Raw genomic sequence first — 21,733 nt, 5'->3', positions numbered from 1 at the left:
TTTCATTATATATATAAATATGTTATAGATATTATAAATATTTACTTTGTTTCATCGGATATCAAACATATTTATTTTATTATGTTCCATTTTCTTTTTTATACTTTTTTAAAAATTTAGAGTATGAAATTGAGATTAAAACAGCCTTAGCATCAAATGTGCTTATCAGAATTTAAACCTGTCTTTTCTCCATAGAGATGTTTCTTGTTATCCGGATCAACAACTTGTTCGTCCATTTTTAGATTTATTTCCATAAACATAATACTACCTCCGGTCTTTAATATAAGAATTTGTTTGACTTTTATTTTTGTCATAAATATAAGACCTCAATTTATTTTGTCTCTAACATATTTATGTGTTTTTTTTTCAAGATAGTGCTTCTAATAATTATAGTTCTCACCAACACTCTTGATTAGTAAGGATATTTTTGAAAAGATAACATCTATTTATTACAAATAACTAGCTTAACTTATTTCTTTAATCTCTTTAAATTAGTTAACTAGTTCTTATAATTAGTATCGGAGATAGTAGTTCACATTCGAACGCACCACTTCGCGTGTCCTACCTAGCTACTGTAATCCCTGGTAGTTAGTTAGTGTAGTTTAATATCCTTCTCTTTTCAAATAAATCCAGGCACATGATTCCAGTGGGTGTTTAAAAACAAAAAAAAAAAAAACAAAAACAAAAACCAAGCATAGCTCGAGATTAGGTTGCACATGCATATGGTCCCTCTTATCTTTTGAAAACTAAATTTATTATTTAGATCTTAAATTTTGATTTGGTTATACCTTTTACTTTGTATATTCTTGAAGGACTAATCATTAATAATTTTCCAAAAACAAAGAAACAACAGATTAAATCAAAGAAACTTGACGGATTGTGTTACATAAGTTAATATTTCAGGCATCTAATCATATGTAAACAAGTTGGAACTGTAGGAATTTAATGATTAATTGTTCTTTGTCGCCCTCCACCACAATTACTCAACATGTATGTATCCATAAACCAGAATATCTTAAAACATATATATATATATATATATATATATATGTTTCTCACTAATTTATTGCCTTTGGCTAAATTTTTTATTTATATAATTAATGGAATGATCGATGCCATGTTCTATGACGTCAGGAGAATAACAACACATTAATCTATAAATAAGCAAGTCATGAGAGCACACATACTTGCACCAAAAGAGAGAGCCAGAAAGAGAGAGAGATTCAAAAATGGCGAAACCATTGTCCGCCTGTCGAGTTTACGCCAGCACCCTCATCTCCATTGAGAATCTCCCATATGCGAACCTTGACAAAGAAATCCACATCGTTCTGGCCTTCGCCAGAGATTATGATGCTCAAGGAAAAAACCAGACCGGAAAATTTTTTTCCCTACTTTGATACGAGTTCGTTGAATGCGGAAGCAATCCAGAACATCAAGGGCAGAGCCGAGTCCACTCCGGTCAAGTTCTTCCTCAGCATCGGAGGCCGTAACCCCAAATTCCCATTCGCCGTCACCTCTGCTCAGCAATCCGATTGGATCAAAAACGCCACCGAAACTCTCAAGCAGATCGTCCAGAATTACAGCATCGACGGCATCGACGTCTATTACGAACACATCAACTTTGATGCCAGGGACCAGTTTGGGAGGGCAATAGCGACGGTGATACGGAATCTGAAGAAAGATGAAAGCATCACCGACGCTTCCATCACTGTGTCATCTCCTTTCAAAAATGACTATCAGAACTTGTACAAGGCAAATAGTGCAATATTTAACTATGTGGTGTACCAGACCCACACGGAGCCTGCTCGCATTTGCACTTTTGAACAGCTCGTGGACGTATATGGCAAACTGCATTATTATCCCAAAGAGAAGATCTTAGCTGGGTACAGTGACGTCCGTCCCGGCGACTGGACTAATGTCCCGCCGCCCATCTTCCTTGGTTCCGTTCCTCAGCTCCTTGACATGGGACTCTTTGGCATTTCCAAGTGGGTCGTCACCACTGCTGATCATAACCCTGAGAATTAAGCCTAACTGATGATTTTATATAATCATCCACCTACCTATATATGTCTTTGTCTTGTGGTCTGTGTCGAGCTCCTGCTAGCTCTTGCAGTTTTATGCAGGTGTGGTGAGATAATAATAAGGTCTGTGCAGTCTAGAATGCCAGTATCCTGTTCTCTATGTTTCACACCCCTACGTATGTGTATGAGTCTGATCAATAAAAGTTGTTATGCATGCATGCGATTATAATTAATTATTGTTATTGTTGTTGAGTTTGTGCTTGTTAAATGATTTTTCCTCTAATTTCTATCATCACTACTCATTCCCTGCCCTACATATACTATATATATAGGATCATCGACTGCAATATGTGCGTGTTTGTGTTTGTCTTCTTTCATTCAACTGTAATATTTACACTACAAAAATGGTCTTATATTTAGGATCAGAGGAATATATTATTTCATGTGGACCGTTTTTCTCTCTTCCTAATTCCAGCCAAGGACGCACGGAGAATCTCATAATATAATAGTCATAACATGTAGATCGGTTCGCAACTTCCCATTGCATTTAATTACTGGTGATTTTTAATCAATGGCTGGTCACCTAACTTTGTCTTGCTATGTGAATGAAGTCCTATTTTATATCCTTCGGATGAGTCCAACCATCCATTCTCATGCATTTTATGACCGACATATAAGTGTCATTTTATAAAATACGTGTCCTTAATTGGGAAAAAAATGCCTAAAGGTCAATTGCATCTAACAGAGTTCAAGGGAATGTTTACTTGGGGTAAAATTACTCTAATTTTAATACGTGGAGTGTAAAAATATATTACTAAATAGTTTAGGATGTTAGATGTACTTTTACCCTTATTTATAAGAAAAAAATGAATAACAAAATTATGAAGATAAATGCAACCAGTACAACCCAAAATTGACGTAGCAACAACTGCAAGATCACTTTCTGATACAGATGGTGAGAATTATCATCCAAGAACCCATTTGAGAACCACCCCCCCCCCAAAAAAAAAAAGAAGAAGACAAAACAGAAAAGATCAATGCTTTATTTTGAATGGAAAACATCCAGCACCTACTTGTACAAGTTGCTGTCCAATTTATTTTCTCATTTCCGAAAGTTACGAATTCATTAAAAAAAAACAATTTGATTAAAATAGAATTGATCTTGAGAAATGCAGTTATAAAGTTGCGCATAGCTTTGAACTAAACTTAAAATGTTGTTTCTTTTCGTCCAATAAGAAGAAAATGATACTCATTATTGCCAAGTTGTTTTGTATTTGATATCATTTACCCTTTTTTCTGGATATTTTAGGCAGGATTCAAACTCAATTCAAATCAAAGATAGGGCGCTTGATCTAACTACTATGTTAGGTAAGACAAACCTACATCATGTCTTCAAGTGTTTACATACACATCTCCAAATGAGATTCCTCGCTAAGCCTAATGACGGGGAATCAAACTCTCTCCTTATTGGTGGGAGGGTGCAGTTGCTACCGCTAATTTCATGGACTATGGGTTATCACTTCCCATTTCAAAAGGAATATAACTCAAGGAGATAGTTTTACGGTCATCGTTGGGCCATCTTTTGGATTTCGGCTTTCTAATTGCACTGTTGGGCTTTAGATGCCATCATTGCTTGGACCGAAACAATTGTCTGGCAATCGTGTTTACGCTAGCACTCGGGGCTCTATTGACAATCTCCCATGTGCCGGCCTCGAGAAAGAAATCCATATCGCCGGAGATTACGACAGCGAGAAGAAATACCAGACAGGGAAATTTTTTCCCTATTTTGATACAAGCAAGCTGAATGCAGAAGCAATCCAGAACATCAAGGACAGAGCCATGTCCACTTCAGTGAAGTTCTTCCTCAGCATCGGAGGCCGTGACTCCAAATTCCCATTTGCTGTCACTTCTGCTCAGCAATCCGCCTGGATCCAAAATGCCACTGAAAGTCTCAAGGAAATCGTCCAGAATTACGGGTTTGATGCATGGCATCGACGTCTATTACGAACACATCAACTCTAATGCTGGGCATCAGTTTGCCGACTCAATTCAGAAAGTGATATGGAGGCTGAAGAACGATAAAACCATCTCCAGTGCTTCCGTCACTGTATCAGCTCCTCTCAGCAAAAACTATCACGACTTGTACAAGAAAAACGACAAAAATTTTGACTATGTGGTGTACCAGTCCCATACTGAGCTTTCTCCCATCTCCACTTTTCAAGAGGTCGGAGCCGTCTTCGACAAACTGCCTTATCCCAAAGAGAAGATCTTAGCTGGGCACAGTGACGTCCGTCCCGGCGACTGGACTACTGTCCCGCCGCCCATCTTCCTCGGTGCCGTTCCTCAGCTCCTTAACAAGGGACTCTTTGGCATTTCCAAGTGGATCGTGACCCCTGAAGATTATAACCCTGAGCCTTGAGTAGTGTTGAGATCTGCGCGGCCAAGATTTCGTCCTATTCCCTGCCCTGCGTGCGTATCAAATAATATTCCACTTCCGTATATATCTTTGTTTTGTGGTATGTGTCGAGCTCCTGTTTGCTTTAGTTGTTCCGGGAGGTATGTGTCGAGTTGTCACCGTTCCTCTAGAGTGCTAGGATCTTGTTATCTTTATGTTTCAAATCCATATATGTACGAGTCTGATCAATAAAATAAAAGTTGCTTTGCATGTGATTATTATGGAGTTGTATGTGATTGTTACATGATTTTTCCTTTCTATCATCATAGGGTCATCGACTGCGATATATGTATACATATACATATATATATATATATGTTCTTTCATTCAAGTGTATTATTATATTATTTCATGCCAACCCCCTTTTCCCTCTTCCTAATTCCGATCAAGTACGCAGAATCTCGTAATAAGAAAAAAGGAGTACGTATATATGGAGGATCTCATAATAGCCGTAACATGTGCAGCTAATCTTATTGCCAGCAGTCTCTGTTGTTTGCGTCGCGGTTATAAGCATTTAATTAGTTGCTATGTATGTTTGATTAATGAAACCTTCGTGAGAAGTAATAAAATAATGAGAAGAGATGATCTCGGATTATTTATTGACAAAGCAAAAGAGCTTGTCAATTCAATTATAAAATGAGATAGATCTAGGATTATTTATCTCTATGGTATTTCAAGAGCACTCAACTAAATCATCAATATATTTGCTTCTTAATTAATTAATTAAATTCTTCCCTTCATTACAAACCCTATCTCAAATAAAACCATCTCCGTGTTGTCAACTTGAAAATTGTCTCCAGGTCAGCTAAAAAACAAGCTTACTAGAACAAATTAAATGAAGCAGAGGCAGGGAGAGGAATGGGTGGCAGAACAGAAAGAAAAACTCCTTGAAACATGTATTGTTCGGTTGGCATAAACTGATGAGTTTAACTTGTTCCAGTGTAGTAGGAGCGAGAAAGCAGGCATAGTACATGTTCAACAAAATAATTATATATGTTTGTGACAAAAATCTATAAAATAACACATATATATAGGCATCACGAGGTCAAATTTCATACGATCCTTGCAAACGTTCCTTAACCAAAAGAAGCACAGAAGCGCAGACAGGCAAATATTACGAAGGAAAAACCATACACATACGAACATAAATTAGGCAATGGAGGGAAAGCTTTTCATTTGTTGTTTATATATACAAGGAAACAATGACGAAAAAAGTTATATACAGCAGCACATGAAAATAAATGCAACCAATACAATCTAGAAATGACACAATAAATATAAAATCATCCTTGCGTTGCGCCCAGCAGTATCGAACAAAGAAACGAACCATAACCTGAGATAACAACTGCAAGATCTCTCTTGATATATATGGGGGGAATTGTACATGCTCCATGGACCTACTTGGGAATATCAAAATGCTCAATTTCCCCAAACCCCCCCCCCCAACAAAAAAAGAAAAAGAAAAATCAAAGCTTTGTATAAAAATATCCAGCATCTACTTGGACAAGTTGCGATGCGATATAGGGAATAGGGATGGATGCGTAATCGAAGATACAACAAAGGAAGAAGCCCGATACCAAAAAATGGGATGCATGATATAAGAGGGGGTTTTACTGCATAGCTGCAACTGCGAAGGAGTGAGAGAGTCCCACATGGGGCAGGCAAAGAAGCGAAGAGCTGAGGGTAATTATAAAAGCCGGACGAAGGCACATTTCAAGTCATACCTTTCTCGGCCTTTTGGCTAAGATCAAGTGTAGTATCTGTTCTTATCAGTTTAATATCTGATACGTGGGCCATCGGCCCACATGATATTAAATTTATTTTTGCAGGGGAAGGGTCCACCACGGTAGCTTGCTCCCGGGATCCTTGCGCGTCGCCCGTGCGTTGCATTACAGCACCGGCCTGGCGCGCCCCACGAAGACCAAGTTTAAGGTTTATAGTCTCATAGACCAATTACTTTTGCTTAAAACATTAGCTCAATTAATGAATTACTAATTTGAGAGTCGGCCCCTCCATTTTCATCCAAAGCCTAGGTTTTTATCAGAGTATTGCCGCAGACGCTCGTACGTGTTGTGAATAACTTTTAAGATAGAATTAATTAATTGTGGTTTTCAATTTAAAATTTTTCTCTTTTTCCAGCAATTTAAAATTTTTCTATAAATAATTTAGGACCGGATGAGTATTAGAGAGGAGTCAGGCCTAGTTATAACATGGGAATACCCCACACGAAAGAAGCAACCTTATTTTTTCGGCCTGAAAAGAATCACCTTTATCCTGTGCACTATAATCTTACTAATTAGTGTACATTAGGTTCCACAAAATTCTTAAATTTATTGAATAAAACGCGCAAGCTCAAATATTGAAATACAGAACGTTAATTAGTAGGAAGCGGCCTTGGTCAAGGAGGAGATGGTCACTGTGGGACCAAGTAAGGGCTTCCCAAGTTTCACCGTGAAGGTGTCATAACGCAGGAACAGTTCCACCAAGGTTACTCTAAGCACCAGCACCACTAGATCCTTGCCCGCGCACTGCTTGTTCTCCTCCGTGGCCCCCTCTGTCTCCCTCCCATTCGACCAATACAGGTACTTCAACAGCTTCTCTCCTTCTCCGACGAACCTATGCCCACCAAACTCCTCCGGATTCTCGAACACCCTTGGATCTTTTGTAACTGATATCCAAACACCATCTCACCTTTCTTTATTTGAAAGGCCACGTCGTGGCTTCGCACCACCACATCCTCCTTTGCCTTGCCGTACTGAAACTGAACTGGTGGTTCAATCCTCAGTACTTCCCACACCACTGATTTCATCAACGGCATCTTATCCAACGCCCCTAATGTCACCCCACCTTCTGCCTTCACCGCACTTCTTATCTCGTCCGCAAGTTCTTTATGTAGACCCTCCCCAGCTAATCCCACCCACTTCATCATCCTCGGAATTACGATTTCGACACCACCATAAGTGTTAAATCCCAGAACGAATAGTAAGTTGTTGCATGCTTCTTCTCTGCTTAGCCCGATACGCTCCGCTTCGTCCAGTGCCTCCAAGGCGGACGTGTAAATGGCATCGTATAGCTTCCGGTGAAGCCATTTGAGCAAGAACGCTGGGAACGGCATGGTATGGAGGAAGAAATCTTCGATTACGTTAATGGGGAAGAAGTACCAGGGTAGTCCAAGGGATCCGAGCAGTGCGACCTGAGGATATACCCAGAACTCGAAGTAAGTCGGGGCCCAGGATCCGAGTTTTGTTTGGTTCGAATCTTTTCCACAGTAGAGGCGGAACACGAGGTTAAAGAGCTCGTTATCGCTTATGGAGTTGAAATAAGCCTGCCTTTTAGCGAGGACCTGGTCTTCGAGTTTCTGAAACATCTCCGATAAGTGGCTTCGGAGAAGCGGGATCGCCTGGTCTTTCTTGGAGGAGAGGAGGTAGAAGAAGAAGCGCTTGAGGAGGGTGTGTTTGGGCTCCGAGGGATCGAGGTCAGAGCAGACACGGTGGCCGCCCGTGAAGGTGGTGGACGGCATGTAGGTTCCGGTGAAGACGTCGCGTTTCTCAACCTTGGATACGTCGAAGAGGACAGGGAAGCTGAGGGCGTCGAGGACGGCGTCAACCCTAGGATTGGAGGCGACGAACGGACCAGGAGGCATTTTGGTTCGGAAGACGGTGGAGTTGTACTTGCGGATTCTGGAGATGAAGAAATTATCGCGGCCTTGGTTGTAGTAATAGTCGTAACGATCAAGAATGGGGCCGACAAATGGGAGGCCATAGCCGTCAGGGATTGGTCTGAGAGGGAGGTCGTCAGATTTGGAAGTATCGTCATCGACGACTGCAGGAGGAGATGACATTGTCACTGTTTCTTCTTCTTCTTGCGATCTCTTCGCAGGTGTGGGTGCAATCGAAGGGCCTGATTGGTGAATTATATAGTACAGTGAGATACTCCTCCGGTCCTTAATATAGGACCAAGTTCTTGAGTTGGTTTTAATCCTAAATATAAGACTCATTTCTCATATTTATCAATTTTTTCTAAATTACTCTATAGATATTCCTTCAACCATAATCAAATAGAAGAGGAAGAGGAGTATTAAGAAAGATGATTATGATGTTTTAGGAAAAATGTGTGACTTTTCTTATAATTAACTTACTTACTTAACTTCTTCAATCTAATCAAATTAGTTAAATGGGTCTTTATATTAAGGACCGGAGGAGTATTCAAAAGCAAAACTTATAAAAAAGTGTCTTTATATAAGTCAAATTAAAACACAACTTATCTCAAATTTTTGGATTAAAAGATTAAAAGTATATTTTTTAAAGTTAAGAGATCAAACTAAAACCTTACATAAAGTTAAAAGATAAAATACATACTTTAAGCTATAAATAAGCAGGTTATGAGAGCGCACATACTTGCACCAAAAGAGAGAGCGAGAAAGAGAGAGAGATTCAAAAATGGTGAAACCATTGTCCGCCTGTGGAGTTTACGCCGGCACCCTTGACAAACTCAATTATTTTTATATATTTTGATATCTTTTATATGGGTTTTGTCAACTTAATTAGTCCCTTTTGACCTTAATTGATTGATTAGTTGATTTAATATGTTTTATTTTGAATTATTATTTTATAGGGGCAAAATTGTCATATTTTGGTTTAATTGTGACTAATTGATTTTTTAGGACAATTAATGCTACCTTATCTTTGAATTTTTGCTTGCAGGTTTTTGGAAGATTTTGAAAATAAAAAAAATAAAAAAAGAGAAAAGAAAAAAATAAATTAAAAAAAAACTAAAATAATAAAAGGGGGGGAGCAAAACGTTGCGTTTTGCCCCCTCCCCACTAAACCTATTATTCATATGATCTTCAACGTGAGAAGCACACACGAAGCTGAACGAGGGAGGAGAGACGCACACACGCTGGGCGGCGAAAAAGCAGAACAAGACGAGACGCACACGCGAGGGAGCTGGCGGCGGAAGAAAAAGAAAAGAGGACCAGCGGCGAGGAAGAGAGAACGAAGGACCATAGCTTCACGGCAAAATCACTCCTCCAGATTCCATCTTCATTGTTCTTCATGGCTGAACCGAATTGGAATTTTGGTGGAGCTATGGTGATGGTTAGGAGCAGCTAAATCCTTCCAATTTAATGGTTATGGCTTGAACTTAGAGCTTCAAAGGGGAGTTTCAACTCTTCCAATCTTTACTTCTTTCATTGTAATTGTGATTTCTAGGTCTTAGAATGAATTTTATAATGATTGAATGTGCTGTGATGATTTATATTTGTATTGAGATTGGTTGTAGTTGTTAGAATCATTGATTAGCATTTAATATTATACTGTGATTAGCTTTAATTTCTTTACATTGTACTAGGTCAGACTATGTTTTGAAATTATTGTGAACCTTCAGCGATAATTCAAGGTGGCTTGGTTATTGGACTAAAAATGTTAATTGCTTTTCTTTGATTCTCTTTGGCTAATTGTGCTGAAACAGTTTAATTGTGAGTAATTAATATGCAAGGTGGCTTGGTGTTGATTATTCTAATTAAACCGAGTCTAAGGGGTGGCCCTTAGAGTCTTTTGAATTTAGTTAACTCCCAAATTAATTGAAGTAATGATAGCCTTAATCATTGTGCTAGAGGATTGCTTTTTCATTTCCTGTCACTTGCTAATTCTCTTTATTTATTTCATTCATATCCATTTTATAAACTAAAAATTCAAAAATTATTTACTCATTTTGCGTCCTTTTAAATTTTGCCAATTAGTTAGTTAAAAAGAAAATCAATCCCTTTCCAAGTCAATTCTTTGTTTTTGATACTTAATTGCTTAGGATTTCAAATAAAAGCTCCTCAAAGTGAAATGACCCGAGTTTTGTACTATATTGCATTGCTTGGATTTATTTTTGATTGGGAACCCCAAGGCGAACGACAAAGGCTCTCATCAACCCTCATCTTCATTGAGAATCTCCCATATGCGAACCTCGACAAAGGAATTCACATCGTTCTGGCCTTCGCCAAAGACTACGATGATCAAGGAAAAAACTAGATTGGAAAATTTTTTCCCTACTTTGATACGAGTTCGTTGAATGCGGAAGCAATCCAGAACATCAAGGGCAGAGCCGAGTCCACTCTGGTGAAGTTCTTCCTCAGCATCGGAGGCCGTAACCCCAAATTCCCATTCGCCGTCACTTCTGCTCAGCTATCCGATTGGATGAAAAACGCCACCGAAACTCCCAAGCAGATCGTCCAGAATTACAACATCGACGGCATCGACGTCTATTACGAGAACATCAACTTCGATGCCAGGGATCAGTTTGGGAGGGCAATAGCGACGGTGATACGGAATCTGAAGAAAGATGAAAGCATCACTGACGCTTCCATCACTGTATCATCTCCTTTCAAGAACGACTATCATAACTTGTACAAGGCAAACAGTGCAATTTTTAGCTATGCGGTGTACCACACCCAAACTGAGCCTTCTCACATTTGCACTTTTGAACAGCTCGTGGATGTCTACGGCAAACTGCATTTTCCCAAAGAGAAGATCTTAGCTGGGTACAGTGACGTCGTCCGTCCTAGCGACTGGACTAATGTCCCGCCCCCCATCTTCCTCAGCTCCGTTCCTCAGCTCCTTGACAAGGGACTCTCTGGGATTTCCAAGTGGATCGTCAACCCTGTTGATCATAACCCTGAGAAGCTTAATTGAATTTTAAAAAAAAAATCACCCACCTAAGCTACCAACCATATATCTGTGTGTTTGTGTGTTTTGTGGTGTGTGTCGAGCACCTGCTAGCTCTACTTGCCGTGTTATTTGTATTAATCTGGGGTACGTACTATGGTTTGCCTGAGTTCACTTTACATTTCATGCATGTGTCGTAAAGTAATAATAAGGTCTGTTTCGTCGAGCTGTCAGCATTCTTCTAGAATGCCAGTATCTTGTTCTCTAAGTTTCATCATTGCCGTACGTATATGTACGAGTCTGATCAATGAAAGTTGCTATGCTCTATGCATGTGATTATTATCATTGTTGTTGCCGTTATTGAGTTTGTGCTTGTTCAATGATTTTTACTTTCTAGGTATTAGCACTGTTCATTCCATGCCCTACATACCATATGTATAAATAGGATCATCGACTACTGCAATATGTGTGTTTGTCTTCTTTGATTCAAGCGTTGTATTATTATATTATTGCATGTCGACCGTTTTTCCCTCTTCCTAATTCCAACCAAGCACGCACGTAGGATCTCATAAAATTTAAGTGAATTGAGATAGATCCTCAAGCATTTACGTAGACACCCGAAATCTGAGATGCCTCCCCAGGCCTAGTGACGGGGAATCAAACTCTCCCTCATTGGTGGGAACGTGCCATTGTTACCACTAAACCCACGGACGACGATGAGGTATCATTCACCATTTCAAAAGGAATAAAACTCAAGGAGAGAGTTTTATGGTCATTGTTGGGCCATCTTAATCATGATGAACACCCAAACTTAATCCTGATGTGATTCACGTGGATGTGAAAAATATAAAAACTAAATGGGCAGGGACAGTCTGCATAGGATTAGGATGTATATGTTCCCTGTTGTCCTTTGGGATAATTTGTTCACTTATTTATTAATTTGGTGAATTAGATTTGCTGATGTATCATTCTCACTGATTAGTTTCACATCACATCCCTAATCTGCTATCAAGATTATAAATGACTAAATTAATGGAGTGGTGAGTAAAAACTCTAAACTAAACTGGGCCTAAACCGACTAATGAATCACACTTAAGAGCACCACGAGTTTCTGGTAAAGTGTGTGTGTATATATATGAGTTATTTAATTTATTGATCTTTCAATGTATATACTCCTCCGGTCCTTAATATAAGACCCATTTAACTAATTTGATTAGATTAAGGAAGTTAGGTAAGTTAGTTACTTATAAGAAATATGACATATTTTTCCTAAAATACCATAATTATCTTTCTTAATACCCCTCTTCCTCTTCTACTTGATTATGGTTGAGGGAGTATCCATAGGGGTAATTTAGAGAAAATTGATAAATATGAGAAATGGGTCTTATATTTAGAACCAAAACCAACTCAATAATTGGGTCATATATTAAGGACCGGAGGAGTATCATTTTATGATGGCAATATAATTTTAAGATCGAGCTTACATTTTCACGAATTCAAAAAAAAAAAAAAAAAAGACTTAAAGGGACTAGTCTTATAGGGTTTAGAAATAAAATGGTCGACCCATTAAGGCTGAGGACTTGCCTTTTTAAGCCCTCTTATTTTTTATTACTAAAAATTTATAGATTATTAAATAGCCTACTACTCTAGAGCTTAGGAAATGATAAATAATAATAATAATTTAAATTCTAATTTAAATCTAAATCTAACTTAATATAAAAGATAACCATAGGAAGAGTTGGCTAATTTAGATATCATATTTTATTTAAAACAATTTTAAGAAAGATAAAGATAAAGATAAAAAATCTAAATATATCGGCTGTTAGTATTGGTTCACGTATCCTAACAAATTACAAGAATTGTCTTTTCCCAGTTAATATTCAAGCTCTCATTTGTGCTCATAATTAGTCACAAGATTTTACTTAGATAATGGTGATGAAGATGAAAATCTTGATATTTTTGCCACTGAAAAAAAGCCTACTCACAGTGAAGAACAAACAAATGTTATTGATCTTGATGACAATGATGAAGATGAAGATGATAATCATATTAATGTTGCTAATTTTTAGCTGCTTGATTTCTATTTTTTATTTATTTATTTTTATTTATTTATTCTTTTTGAGTTTGGACAATATTTTACTAGTATTTGAGCTTTTTGCTACACGTCATTAGTGGTTGAGGTATGATTTGTATTTGTTATACACTTTATTTTACTAACAGTTATGATTTGAATCAAGAATTTTAAGAGATCTATAGTTTTATTTTTTTGTATTTCAAAATAATTGAAGACGGCTTAAAATTTAAAAATTGACATAAAAGCCTGCAATTCGATCTTGAGCTCGCATGTTCGAGGGCCAAACTTTAAAAATATGCTAATATTATGATATGCAGGCTTTAAAAAGCTAACCTTTCTAGGCCTTGGCCCGTCAAGCGCCAACCTTTTAGAATCAAAATGACCCTTGTTGACAACTCTAGTAATATATATAATTTTAAAGTGATTTTATTGTTTGAAAATGGATGAGGCAATAGTATTTGGGGGGAAAAAACACTAAAATACCCTAAAATAAATGCTAAAAGATAAATTAGGGTAGGTAAGTTTCAAAATCCTAAATTAAACCCTTTGTACTATTTTAAAAATTTAAAATATTATGAAATGATAATATTGTCCTTGCTCCTAGCGACTACTTTTATATAGCTATTAACTACTCTAGTTTCATTATTGACTACATTTGTTTTCAAAGTTCTGATGACTCTTTTTATAGAGCTATTGACTACACAAGAGAAATAAATAACTTAACAAAAAAGAGTTAATAGATCTCCAACAATACTTAATGTATTTTTTGAATTTTTGAGACAAAAGTAATCAATAGCGAAACTAGGGTAGTTAATAACTAAATAAGAGTAGTTATCAAATTTTTAAAAATAAAAGTAGTCAATTACAATACTAGAATAGTTAGTAGCTAAACAAGAATAGTCATCAGAGTTTTAAAAATAAATATAGTCAATAATTAAAAAAAAGTAGTCAATACATAAGAAAGAGTAGTCACAGGAGCTCCGATGACCAACTGGAGTTTTAGTGACATGTCGCAGGAGTTCTGGCAGCCAGCCACCAAGGGAGTCGTCGATGCTAGATCTCCCAAGTCTGAAAATTAGTTAAAGATGTTGAGGTGGCAATATTAAAAAAAAATAATAATGAAGGGTATTTACGTAATTTGTAAGATTTAAAAATTTCAAAATAGTATAAGAGGTCTAAAATTGGGATTTTAAAATTCATCCACACTGATTTGTTATTTGGTAATCTGTAGAATATTTTATTGTATTTTTCCCTAGTATTTGTTTGTGTCGGCAGAAAAACAAATTGTTTGATGGGACCTTCATTACGTGGCAGGAACGGTGTGGCTGGCTTTTTTAACGTTAAGATATCTATGAGCAGCCTCATTTTTGCGACTGATAGGCTAAGTTTGGTATAAAAGAATTGGAAGAGAGGATTAATAAGCCCTATAACTATAAATCTTATTATTGTATAATAAGCACTTGAGATCTAACTCATCTAAATTTTTTTTATATCCAAGAAAAAGTCTCAATATGTCTTGATACGCTATTAATGGCCACCCAACGTGAAAAATGCCAGCCACACCGCTTCCTGTAGCCAAAGCCAAGGTCCCACCCCCTAACAAACCATTGCTGCCCTTGCCCGTTTCTAAACAATGAAACTGTCAGGTAAATCATTAATGTTTTAATGAAATTTCAAAGTCCAAGCACGGACTGTATTCACATATAAATGTAAATGTAAACTAAAGCATCTAAATGAGAACGATACATTAAAAAAGAAAAAGAAAAAAGAAAAAAAATCCATTCACTGCTCTTGAGAGTTCTTTAACCGGTGATGACTCATTTCCAATGACTACTACTATGTCCAAATATTAGTCTGACATCTTTTTCTATATATTGACGGTGCTATGTGATTTCAGTTATCTCAATTCACTTAATCTCATTAACTATTTACCACAACGGCATAGCAATTGACAATCACTTTAAGTTATTAAATTTTAAGATAGAGTGATGAGATTTAAGATTTTTTTTAATGGAACTTGCTAAAAGTAGTAATAACTTAAATCTTAAATTTCCATCAACTCTATCATAAAATTTAAGATTCTTTTATTCTCTCGCCTTTCGGTCACGCTCGCCCTAACTCGAACGATTTTCAGTAGATTGTATTTGTAAATATTTCTCAGAATGTAGCTTTTGAGTTTTTTTTTCTCTCCAACTTTTGACAGTATCTAAATAAAAAACGCCTGCGTCTAGAGGTCCTACATTTCCTTTATTTTTTTTCCTTCTTAACCGCTATAATGAATATAATGCTTATTTTATGTGTGTGTATGAGTGAGAGGAGAGCGTAAAAAAGATTGTACAAAGTTAAAAATTAAAACAAGCTATTCATAAAAAATAAACAATAAAACTTTAATAATTTAAAATTCAATGTGAAATATTATAATACATTTTTCACAAGGAAGATATCTTAAGCAATTTGATTATTTGTATTGTTAAATCATTTTCCGTTCAATTAAATACCAATGCAAAAAGGTCTCTCCAGCAAACGTCAAAACTCCATTGGCCTTTTCATAAACATGAACCATATCTGGTGGAAATATAGCTTCATTCTTTAACGAGTGTTTTTTTTTTATAACTCAGAATATCATCAAGTCATTTTGAACTTGAGATTAATCTCTATCAGGTTGAAAATATTAAACTTAAAATCCTTCCAATAAATATATTTTTTAGAATTCGAACTTCTGTGCTCCTTGTCACATAAATGAAATTGGTTATCGTTTTAACTGAGAGCTTGTCAGTCATCTCTTAGCGTTGCTCCGGACAATTATTTAAAGAAGTGGGGCCCAACTCTGTCTTTGTGCTTCTTACACACTGTGGCGTAGATATTTGCCATTTGAATATATTTTCAGAATTCAGATTTAAAATTTTGGGAGGACAACAAAAAAGGAAGCTACTAAATCCTAAATCAGATTTTGTAATAACATTTTATTTGGTATTGATAACACTAAATTTATAAATAACAACAAATTTTGTTAATATTCTTTATTTGGCATTTACAAATTTTTAGCTTCTTCTTTTTGTCATTTTCCCTAAACTTTTTAACTATGAATATTTAAATTAAAAACTATAGTTATAAAACTTCAAAGTTAAGAAATAATATTTATTTTAGATTATATATGTGCCTTAAAATATTAAAAACATAAAAATAAAATTATATTATATCCATACCATCGAATTTTAATCTAGATGCATGGTCGAAATCTAATGCTCATCACCACCCAAACTCAATCCAGGCATGATTCGCGTGGGTATTAAAAAACAAATACCAAGCAGGATGAGTGGATTAGCTTACGATTAGGATGTATATGGTCTCCCTTATCTTTTGAACCACGAAATTAAGGGTGAAATTAAAATTGAGCCACATAATTTGATGATATTATGATGCAAAAAAGTATATAAATTTGTCATTCTTAACTTTTGTACAGGTATTGACAATATTTAATTAGTTATTAATAAACTTTGTTTAGCAATTTAACAATCACAATTTTTAAATTTCAAACTTGTTAAAATAAATAAATAAAACCCTTTGGGTACAAAAGTTGTTAATAGCTCATGAAATATGGTTAATATACCTAAACAAAAGTTGTGAATAACCTAAAAGAGTGGCTCGTTACTTGCTAAACGAAAGTTGTCAATAACTCATGAAGGGTAATCAATGTCTATACAAAAATTTTGAATGACCTGAAAGAGTGACCTTGTTAATTGTTTAACAGAGGTTGTTAGTAGCTCATGAAATGTAGTTAATATTTATATAAAAGTTTTGAATGGCCTGAATGAGTGAGTGGCCATGTCTCAATTCTCGGAATTGAGACAATAACAACAGATTTTAAATCCATTTTACTAACTTCGGAATAGAAATGAACAAGTCACAATTTAAACCTAAACAATTGAGAAAATGATAAAAAATCATTTCTTTAGGAAATGCTTAAATCCTAAACTTCAGAAGATAACTAATAACAAATTCTACAATTCATTTTATAAATGGGAGCATTTGTGTCATTTCATTGTAATTTCATAATTCGATTTTGAGATTTTCCCAATTTTTGAGATTATTCTAATTCGAATATTTTTTTTTAGGAGATTTCACATTTGTCAGGTTTTTTTACAGTCATTTTTCCTAAAAATGATTAATATCACACCAGTAACATAATATGATGAAACTCATTTTAAAGAGAACGATTTGTGCAGTGTTACTGGATAAAAAAGCCCATGTTTAGAGGACCTGCATTTCCCCCCTTCTTATTTTGAGTTATTAAGAAAGAAGTTTAATTACCCAGAAGTCCGATAACAACCGAGGAGCTTGTAATAAGAAGTTTTAGTCTAAGAAATGACAACAAATTTAAATTGCTCACCTTTTTAATGTAAAAAGGTTTCTTTGCGTGACCAACAAACAGGAAAGCTTCATTGGCTTTTTCGTAAACATGGACCCTATCCGGTTGAAATACAGCTTCATTCTTTCGTGTTGCTCTGCACAATAATTTAAAGGAATGGGGGCCAGCTATACTGCTGCGGTAAAATCTGCATTATTTAAATATAGTTTGAGCTGTTTAGATTAAAAAATTTTAACTGCTAATTTTTAAATAAAAATTATTTTTAGAGAAATTGACTGTTAAGAAATAATATTTATTTTAGATTCGTCTATATATATATATATATTAAATTATTAAATTATTAAAAACATAAAAATAAAATTATATTATATCCAAACCATTCGATTTTGATCTAGATGGTTTCAAATCTAATGCTCATCACCACAAACTCAATCCAGGCATTATTCGAGTGGGTGTTGAGAAACAAAAACCAAGCAATACGAGAGAATTAGCTTAGGATTAGGGTGCATATATATGGTCCCTCTTATCTTTTGAGATAATTTCTTTTATGGATCTTGAATTTACTAATATATATACTTTTCCTCTCATATTTGAACAATTCGTCTAAATAGAAAAAAATTAGTTATAATCAGCTAAAATTAGAAAAGAAATATTCTTTAGCTATCAAATTTTGATTTGGTTATAACATCTGTTCTTAAAGGACTAAATAATTTTATAAAAATAAAGAAGCAACAGATTAAATGAAATGATAGAAACTTGATGGATTATGTTAGATAAGTCAAAGATGAAACCATCACCGACGCTTCCATCACTGTGTCATCTCCTTTCAAGAACGACTATCACAACCTGTACAAGGCCAACAGTGCAGTTTTTGACTATGTGGCGTACCAGACCCACACTGAGCCTTCTCGCAGTTGCACTTTTGAACAGCTCGTGGACGTCTACAGCAAACTCCATTATTATCCCAAAGAGAAGATCTTAGCTGGGTACAGTGACATTCGTCCCAGCGACTGGACTAACGTCCCGCCGCCCATCTTCCTTAGCTCCGTTCCTCAGCTCCTTGACAAGGGACACTTTGGGATTTCCAAGTGGATCGTCACCCCTGCTGGTCATAACACTGAGAAGCTTATTTGAATAATATATAATCATCCACCTTAGCTACCAACCATATATGTGTTTGTTTGTGGTCTGTGTCGAGCTCCTGCTAGCTCTTGCCGTTTTATTGGTATTACTCTGTGGTGCGTACTATGGTTTGCCTCAGTTCCCTTTACATTTCATGCATGTGTAGTGAAATAATAATAATAAGGTCTGTGTCGTCGAGCTGTCAACGTTCGTCTAGAATGCCAGTTTTTTGTGCTCCATGTTTCATCATTCCCGCACGTATATGTACGAGTCTGAGCAATAAAAGTTGTCATGCTCTATGCATGTGATTATCGTTGTTGTTGTTGGGTTTGTGCTTGTTCAATGCTTTTTCCTTTCTAGGTATTAGCACTGCTCATTCCCTGCCCTACATTCTCTCTCTCTCTCTCTCTCTATATATATATATTTATATAGGATCATCGACTACTGCAGTATGTGTGTTTGTCTTCTTTGATTCAAGTGTAGTATTATTATATTATTTCATGTCGACCGTTTTTCCCTCTTCCAACCGAGTACGCACGTAGGATCTCATAATATAATTAATAGTCATGACATATAGATTGGTTCGCATTGCATTTAACTACTCGTGGTTTTTAATCAAACATAATGGCTGGTGGTCACCTAACTTTGTCTTGCTATGTGAATTAGTCCTATTTTATATCCTTCGGATGAATCCAACAATCCATTCTCATGCATTTTTTGACCCACATATATGAGTAACACACACATACTCCTTTGATACTATATATAGGTAGAAAGAGAAGATATTTTTTGGTTCCATTTATAGAGTACTAAGAGAAATTTTTTTATATGGATGCATAATTTTACCCCTAATTTATTATTGTCCTGATCTTATTTACATAAGTTATAATATACATTAAATAGGAATAAAGTTAAAAAATTATTGAATTTTAAATAAGACTTAATAAAGTTTAAGATTTTCTATGATATGTGTAAAACATACTGAAAGTGACTTATACATAAAACCAGATGGGTATATTCGATCACCACCAAGACAAAAGGCAAAAAACATCAAGTCGAACTATGCTCCAAGGACACATTTTGGGAATATTAAAATTCTCAGTTTTCCCCAAAATACAAAACAAAAGATCAATGCTAGTCTGATAGGGTTGGAGGCGACGAAGGGACTAGGAGGCAAGTTGGTTCGGAAGAAGACGGAGTTATACTTGCGGATTCTGGAGATGAAGAAATTGTCACGGCCTCGGTTGCAGTAATAGTCATAGCGATCAAAAATGGGGCCGAAGAATGGGAGGCCATAGCCGCCAGGGATTGGTCTGAGAAGGAGGTCGTCAGATTTGGAAGTATCGTCATCGACGACTGAAGGAGATGACATTGTTACTGCTTCTTCTTCTTCTTCTTCTTCTTCTTCTTCTTGTGATCTTTTCGCGGGTGTGTCTATAGTCGAAGAGCCTGATTGGTGAATAATATAGTAGAGTGAGATATTCAAAAGCAAAATTGATTGATCTGGGGCTTCTGTTGCAGATGACATGTGTACGTACTGTTGTAGCTGAGGTTTTTGGACGCGTCGTGAGGAAGAAGACAATACATGTCTAGCAAGTTACGTGGCCTTTTTTACTAACAGAAACTTATCTCTATTTACAATATCTCCTTCTAATCTAATTTATAATAAGAAAATCGGGGCGCATCACTGTCTTTCAAGTTAGAGAGTGTTTGGAAAACACCAAAATCAATTAAAAAAATGTGTTTTTATGTAAATCAAGATAAAATTCATTTCACATACTTGCTTCATCAAACACTATAAAATTACTTTTGAAAAACTAATTCAAACATCTCTTTAATTAGATCATAAATTGTACTACCTCCAATCCAAATATAAGATCTAATTTGTAGTGCAATTTATACTATACTTATTTTTAGGATTAGAGATAGTAATAATTCAATTGAATTGTATGTGTACATGTCTCTCAATTACTGGATTATGCACAATTACGTACTCTTCCACTTTTTTTTTTTTGGGGGGGGGGCAATCTCCTTTGGATTCTTAAGCATATTACGTTAACTGAATCATCTGACACTGATGAGAAATAAGTATATATAGGTAGCTAGTAACTATGCATACTTAATGATTTGTTGGACTGTTATTGTTTCTGAAAGTTCATGTATACTCTATATTATATAAATTATTGTTTAGTCCACTTAACTATCTTGTAATCATTCCTTGCATGTTTGTTAAATCAGAAATTGGGGCTATTGAATCTATGTGACTCATCCTGTGGTTTGTTATTATTTTTCAGGCAAGGATTTAAGTGTTAGTTCTAAGGAAAAGTATTTTGAGACTTGAGCCTTCGCTTTTGCGCTCTGTATGGACTCCTTTTACTTTTACATGTTATGATTAATGTATATTGCAAAATTTTAGGGTCATTTTGATTGATCAAATTGCTTGATTATTTTGTTGCATACTGTGACCTGATGTGAATGCGGCCCTGAACTCTAGTTTAGTGTGCTGTTGTTGTCGGTTGAGCTTAACAATTATTGTTATCGATATATTGTGAAAGCTGTTTTCTTTCGAGCTGAACCAAGTATCGTTATTATTATGGGGGGAGATTATATTTTGAATAACCAAATGGTAGAATGACTTATGATTGTGAGCTGTTGGTTGGAAACTATTGTGTTGTGAGCTTCAAATGCCCTAGCCCATTTGAGAATCTTATTTAATTGTGATTTTGTGATCCCAATTCTAAATACTAAAATTATGTTGTATTAATTAAGCACGTGACTTGCGACTAAATATTTTATAACCATGGTAGATTACAATGACAAGGTTGATATTTTCCTATGATAGTTATTCAAGTGTTTTCTGTCAAATCCTGTCTTATAAGGTAGGCCTTTGGAACTGGTTTCTTCATTTTCTATAATAGTAGTACTTAATGATTTAACTAATCATTTTAAAATAGTTAACTGCATGGCAAATGAGGAGACTGTCATATGAGCAGATGCGTGGCGTGGGATTAGATCCTTGAGAAGCAAATGAAGACGCAT

The 21,733-nt window shown here is 35.7% G+C and overlaps 2 protein-coding genes, 1 non-coding gene and 1 pseudogene across 3 annotated transcripts; 3 read left to right on the top strand and 1 right to left on the bottom strand.

Annotated features, from left to right (window-relative positions):
- The first annotated feature begins 1,296 nt into the window (after window positions 1–1,296).
- Window positions 1,297–2,025, top strand: LOC114747863 (ruBisCO-associated protein-like). The gene has a single exon (XM_028936205.1). The coding sequence runs from the start codon at window positions 1,297–1,299 to the stop codon at window positions 2,023–2,025; it is 729 nt and encodes a 242-aa protein (XP_028792038.1).
- Window positions 2,026–3,641: 1,616 nt separating this feature from the next.
- On the top strand, window positions 3,642–4,440 carry LOC114747862 (ruBisCO-associated protein-like). The gene is made up of 2 exons (XM_028936204.1): window positions 3,642–3,983; window positions 4,057–4,440. Exons 1-2 carry the CDS (start codon window positions 3,642–3,644, stop codon window positions 4,438–4,440), a joined length of 726 nt encoding a protein of 241 aa, XP_028792037.1.
- A 1,756-nt stretch (window positions 4,441–6,196) lies between these two features.
- LOC114747868 (U2 spliceosomal RNA) lies at window positions 6,197–6,392 on the top strand. Its single transcript, XR_003740416.1, has one exon. It is a non-coding gene; the product is annotated as a U2 spliceosomal RNA (small nuclear RNA).
- Window positions 6,393–6,854: 462 nt separating this feature from the next.
- LOC114747861 (allene oxide synthase-like) lies at window positions 6,855–13,173 on the bottom strand (annotated as a pseudogene).
- Window positions 13,174–21,733: the final 8,560 nt, after the last annotated feature.

This window comes from Neltuma alba, unplaced genomic scaffold (assembly GCF_004799145.2).
Source record: "Neltuma alba isolate B1F8T4 unplaced genomic scaffold, ASM479914v2 tig00005498_pilon, whole genome shotgun sequence".
Lineage (NCBI taxonomy): Eukaryota > Viridiplantae > Streptophyta > Magnoliopsida > Fabales > Fabaceae > Neltuma > Neltuma alba.
The sequence above is the reverse complement of the archived record's forward strand: the minus strand, read 5'-3'. Positions and strand labels throughout refer to the sequence as shown.